This window comes from Heptranchias perlo, chromosome 34, assembly GCF_035084215.1.
Source record: "Heptranchias perlo isolate sHepPer1 chromosome 34, sHepPer1.hap1, whole genome shotgun sequence".
NCBI lineage: Eukaryota > Metazoa > Chordata > Chondrichthyes > Hexanchiformes > Hexanchidae > Heptranchias > Heptranchias perlo.
In genome coordinates, this window is record NC_090358.1 from 11,278,368 (window position 1) to 11,284,367 (window position 6,000).

Here is a 6,000-nt window from a genome sequence, read left to right on the forward strand (position 1 = left end):
CACATACTTTAACACTACACATCAACAACTACACATGCAATAATAACTTGTGATTGTATCTTTATGTTTTAGGTGAACCCATGATAGCATCTGCATGAATAAAATTGTTTGCTTGAAACCACATATCTGATAAGAGTGCACAGCAATAATTGCACACACAGATTGCAATCATCTGAACATACACTCGTATATGCAGAGAACAGGACACCTGTATGAGACTGCACAGGTAATATTAAGTGTCTGCACATGCACTAGCTGTTGTCAGCATGAGTCTGCATCTTTACAGTAACAGAGCTGGTACTTATCTGTGCAAATACTGGTATGTGTTCTCAGGCTATATGTAAATAATAGCATGCATCCTTATTGTATTACATGGGGAGTCATAGGTGCGCAAACATATCTGTGCAGCCACTCTCATACCTCCATACTATCTATCTGCATGGCAAGTTTGTATGGCAACCTCTGCATATGTAATGCACTCTAGTGTATGTCTGGATATAAACATCTGGGATGTTTCTAGGAAGACACATTTAAAATCTGATTTTTAATTTTCAAAGGAATCATCTGTAAACAACAAATATCAAAAACCGATCAATGTATCACAAACATCCTTCAATATCTAAATCACCATCAGAACTATAGTGAAGTAAAATCACACATTATGCCATAACTTTCTCTGCACACAGTGCTCAAGTGATCAATGAAAAGTAACACTCTATACCTGGATGGCAGTGGCCCAAGATTGTTCAACGACAGCAGCTCTTGTTAACATACAGTAAACTACGGGCTGACCTTGAGCCGTGTTTGTCATTCTTGCTGCCTGCATGAGAAGGACTTCCTCTTCCAATTAACTAGGCAGAATCTAATCTGTTCAACATTCCTTAGAAAGAACAAGTCTCCACATTCTACTGGATGATATTGGAATCTCAGGGACTGCTTTCAATATTTTCAACATGCCCGGTGTTTAAATCCCTTTGACGTCAGAGCAGTCATTACACTGCAATGCTGAAAGGCAACAACTTGCTTTATCGTACAGCAAGGTTTCTACAATAAAGTTTGATGGATCTGACAGTTAGGTCCCAAATAAGACCTTCAGGGGCCTACATTCAGACTGCTGCGTGTAAAGACAATTAAGACGGTGCACATTTACCACCATGCATTAATACTGCATATTAGTTATGCAGTGTTAGCTAATCCCCATCAACTTCCAATTTTAGTTAAAATTATTCAAATATATTAAGCAACACTGAACCAGTTCACTTTTACAAATGATTGTGACTTATTACAGTAGTGTTAGCAAAGGGCGGAAAACACAGACGAGCTTCTTTGAAGTAATTTGCATTACAGTAAGTACAAAGTTATTGACCATGTTTTTCTGGATAGCAAATCTATGTTGCCAAGACCAGTAAAGCAACAGTGATAGCTAAACTTTTTAATCTCCTAGGTGAGGGAAACAGCATTCTTTCTGCATGTGGCCGAATCTGAGAAGTGGAATATGCTTCTTTAAACTTCCTTAGGAGGAGAATATTTGCTCAGCAAGTATCACTGCTCAGAAATGAAACCCATTCCCATTTTGTCACTTCCTGGTCTAGTGTCCTTTTTTCTCCTCCAAGTCAGTTCTCCATTCCCACTTCATATACAGTTTTGATACATGCATTGTGTTGCCTTTTGCTCTCATTGTGCAGTCTTAGTTTTCAAAACCTTGTCACGTGTTCTGCGTTTTTATCATCTGGCTTCTGCTTTCAGTAACATATTTTTGTAGAAGATGACTTGACTTGGTCCCATTGAAACAAAAACTTGGTTTTCTCTATAATAAGGTTCCAATTGTTGCTACTGCAATCTTTTCCTAAGTATTCATTCAGAGCACTCAGTAATGCATTGTTGCCTATATTCAACTAGGCAGCAGTGCTGAAACAATTCTTGGTATTGCACGCTAATGTCTCAGCTTTAAGCCCTCATTTTACATTAGAGATTTCATTTAAAGAACAGTAACCACATTGTTTAATACCTGTCAGCGGCAATAAAAATTGGTCCAGATATGACTAACAATGTCCGTGATGTAAAGGTTTTGAAATGTTGGAATGTGCAACATTATTTAAGCTAATTGGACCTGACCTCTAATAACTAGCTAAATCTGTGTTTCAGTTCACTGGTGGCAATTATTCACCACTGTGTTAAACGAGTATCAGAATGTGCCAAGTGACATTAACACCACTCAAGGACCCTTAACACCTGACGTGTAATACTTTGCCTGGCAATAATTGAACAGTAAAGTTAGTGCACAACCAAATATCTACCCTACGGTGACATGACTCAATAACAATAGGATGTATCCCTTTTAAGTCTCATTCAAACTCACTGTGTTAGGAACAGCTGCTCTACAGTCTCTTCAACACCAAGATTTATCCTTTCACATTCTCTTTAATACTGAGCTTTAAGCCTTTGGAGTACATTTAACACCTACTTATACTCACAGGTGCACTGACTCTACTCTTTACTGTTAAGGTATAGCTTAGATAAAGCTCTTGTAAACACTGCACCACATGCATTAACAGGTCTCAGCCATATCAAACGCACACATATGTATACCAGCACAAGACTTCAACCCCCCTTTTTCATTCGCAGGCAGCCCCAAACACACTGATATACACATGCCATCCATCAACACAGCAGTATGAGCCCTGCATGATTCACATGCAGATGTGCACGCATCAGGCATTAACCCAGCAGAGTGAAGCTCTGTGTAATTGACTTGCTCCTTTCTTAAAATCTATTCTACTTTACTTTTCTTTCAGTTTCCACAAAATCTCAGGATGTTAGATATGCAAGAAACTTTTGCACTTCAGGAAATTTTTTAAAAGTCAGTCATTACCAACTAGTTGTAGATGGTCCATTCTCTAATTTTCTCTCTCATATACAATAATACCAATGTGTGGGTACTGGTTCCCACTTCAGGCTTAGATAAAGCTCTAAAATTATAATACATGGAATAATCTTCATGAAACACAACTTGATTCACCAGAACAGCTCCTAAAACCCAGGAAACCTCCCCTCCCCCTTCTGCCCAAAGGCAAAAAGATGACAGTCAGTGTGAAAGTTACAATCTACAGAAAGCATCTTTAATAAGAGATAGCTGGGATGAAACTGCGGAGTGATAGTTCAATTAAGGGATTCTGTGGCTGTCACAGACCACAAGACCATTCAGTTTGGGAAGATCTCAAAACCTGTTTTCAGTCTGAATTACAAATTCACAAGCATAGTCCTCATAGCAAACAATGTAGAATAGGATTCATTATTATCTTTGACAGATACTGCTTTAGGTTTATGAATGTGCACAAATCATAATCTCAGCACAGATTATGTATAATGCATGCAGCACTGCAATACATTGTTCCTTTCAGAAGTGTCATGCAAAAGGGTTTAACATCCCTTAAATAAAAAGCAAAAATCTGCAGATGCTGGAAATCTGAGCCAATAACAGAAAATGCAGGTCAGCATTTGTGGCGAGAACAAGAGATTTAAAGTTTCAGGTGTGGACCCTTCATCAGAACAGTTGCTGCCTGACCATCACCGATTGAATTTTATTAACAGGAAACATTATAGAGATGCACATTAGGCAAAAGCCCCTCATATATTGCTATCTCGGGTTCAGATGCTGAGATGCGACTACTAGTGCAAGTTCTAGTCAGGGTTCTTGAGTGAAACTTAAATGAGTAATACCAGCTGGATTGATTGGCAATGTTGAGTTACGTAACACAAAGTTGGACCATGTTCACTTAGTTAATACTGAATCTTGGTGGGTAAGGTATATTAGGACACTTTGGTAGTACAATTTTTGGGTAATTCTTTTGGGTTAGAGTTGTACGTGTTGGATTGTGTAGGGGAAAATAAACCTGTATTGAGTGGGTGTTGCTATGCTGGTTACTAATACCATGTGTAACAAAGAGGTTAACTGGCCATGCTTTTGCTTTCCTCCTGCAAGGCTGAGCGGACCTCCTCACTGCCATCTCCTTCCCTCCCCCTCCTAAATCTGGGCTGTGTTCAGCTCTCCCCCGGGGGCTGCGCTACTGCCGCTTGCCTCCAGGCAGGTTCATGGGTTCCTTGGTTTTCTTGTGAATTAAAATCTCATCGTGCGCTGAGGCTGCAGCTGCGCTTTCATTAGACCGTGCAGCCCGGATCCTTGTTTCCAAAGGAAACGATCAGTGATGGCCGGAGGCTCAGTCCTTCGCCTCTCCATGGGTTTGTGCAATCTCACATTGTGCTGAATCCCTCCACACCCCCCCCCCCCGCTTCTAAATCCTTCGGGACTGCCAGCTCTGGAAGCGGTCACAGAGCCACGAATTACCCGGGACAAAGAAGGATTTGTAAACAAATGCGCAATGTTTAACCCACAAGAACTGAAGTTGGGCAAAATGCAAAAATAAGTCTACGGAGGTGCACAAATCACCTAAAAATGAAGCACCAAGACTCTTGACATTGATGATTTGATTACAGTATTTAAACTATATATGTATCCATAGCAACTTACAAAATGCAATCCATGTTAAAGGGGCGTTACTGCATGCGTGCATTGTGTTTTTTAATATATATATTAAAATAAAACAACATTTAGTGTAAAGGCGGCTCCGAACCTCTCTCGCAGATAATCACCAAGAGGGAGAGGAGGAATTACGACCTCATGGTGCTCTGCTGACGACAAAGGAGGCAGATTATTCCTGGATGTTCTCATTCCAATAATAAACCCCTAAAGCGACTACTTCCCATCGCTGGCCATGCTCCCCGGCTCAGGGCTGACTCCGAGCTCCCTCTCTTGTTTACACACACACACACACACCCTCACTCACACGCTGGCTTTTCCCATTCCAGCTACATCCTGAAAACCTATCCCGAAGAGGAAAACAAATAAACCTTTGATCCATTTCCAAACATGCCATCAAATTGGTGGGGTTTTTTTTTTGCTTTTGAATTCAAAAGCTAGCGCCAGATACCCCAAAATAAAAAGAGACCGAGGCATCCCGGGTCAAATCAGCAGCGAATAAACAAAGACTTTCTGGGAGGTTTCGTTGCCCCGAGACGATGCGATCCGAGCGGAGCTTGCATGTGATTTCTGCCCTGCTCTCGGCTCCTCGCTCCCAGTCTCACCGAAGCCCCTGTATCGAGTCTCGGGTTACTTGCGCCCACCTTCCCCTCCCCTCTCCCCGATCCTAGCCCGGACCCGGGAAACACGCGGGGCTACAGTGGACCCAGGGAAGGAGAGCATCTCCCGGGTCGGTGAGACAGGGAAAATCTCCATCCCATAACCAGCAGATGGTTGGTTCCTGGCTCGCAGCCTCCATCTGTCAAACATCACTTTTGGAGAAGGAGAGAGAGAAAAAAAACCCCATTTCGGGTTTCTTTTATTTTTGTTTCATTGGGAGATGCCTCAGCACCGGGAGGCACGTTCTCAAAAAAGGACCACTCTCCAGTTCGGGCTCACTTGCAACCGTTTGTGACCACCTCAAACTTGCCCCCAAGGTCAGTTGGCGAAATTACAGCCGCAGACAAAGGGGGGGGGGGGAGAGGAAAGAAGAAATGCAACTTTGTGATCGCAAAGAAGCCAAGCTACTCACCTCCGAGAGCGATCAGGAGGGAGCCCAGGAAGCAGCAGGGCACAGGCAAGATCCTCAACGCCATTACACTTCTCGCTTTACTCCTCAAGCCAAGAACACACCGACAGTCATAGTGCAGGACACAGTGTGGGCTGGGGAGGCTGGACGTGCTTACGCCATGGTGTTCAATGCTCATCTATCAGAGTCTGTCAGCATCTCCCCGCGCTCACTCCACACACACACACACACACACACAGAGCGACTCTCTCGGGAGGCCACGATCGGGGGAACTGCAGCCACCTTATTGCTGCCTCCGGCCACGGAGCCGTGGAGCTGCACACACACATCCTGTCGGGGCTCTCAATCCAGTTGCCTTGATCCACAGGTCACGGAGCTTCACTGTTATGTCACA

The 6,000-nt window shown here is 43.0% G+C and overlaps 1 protein-coding gene across 1 annotated transcript in view; it reads right to left on the reverse strand.

Annotated features, from left to right (window-relative positions):
* Positions 1-5,684, reverse strand: part of igdcc3 (immunoglobulin superfamily, DCC subclass, member 3) — an 89,850-nt gene extending 84,166 nt beyond the window's left edge. Inside the window, exon 1 of the mRNA XM_067971156.1 lies at positions 5,610-5,684. Within this exon, the coding sequence (XP_067827257.1) occupies positions 5,610-5,673 (64 nt within the window). The 5' untranslated portion in view covers positions 5,674-5,684. The remainder of the gene's footprint in view (positions 1-5,609) is intronic.
* Positions 5,685-6,000: the final 316 nt, after the last annotated feature.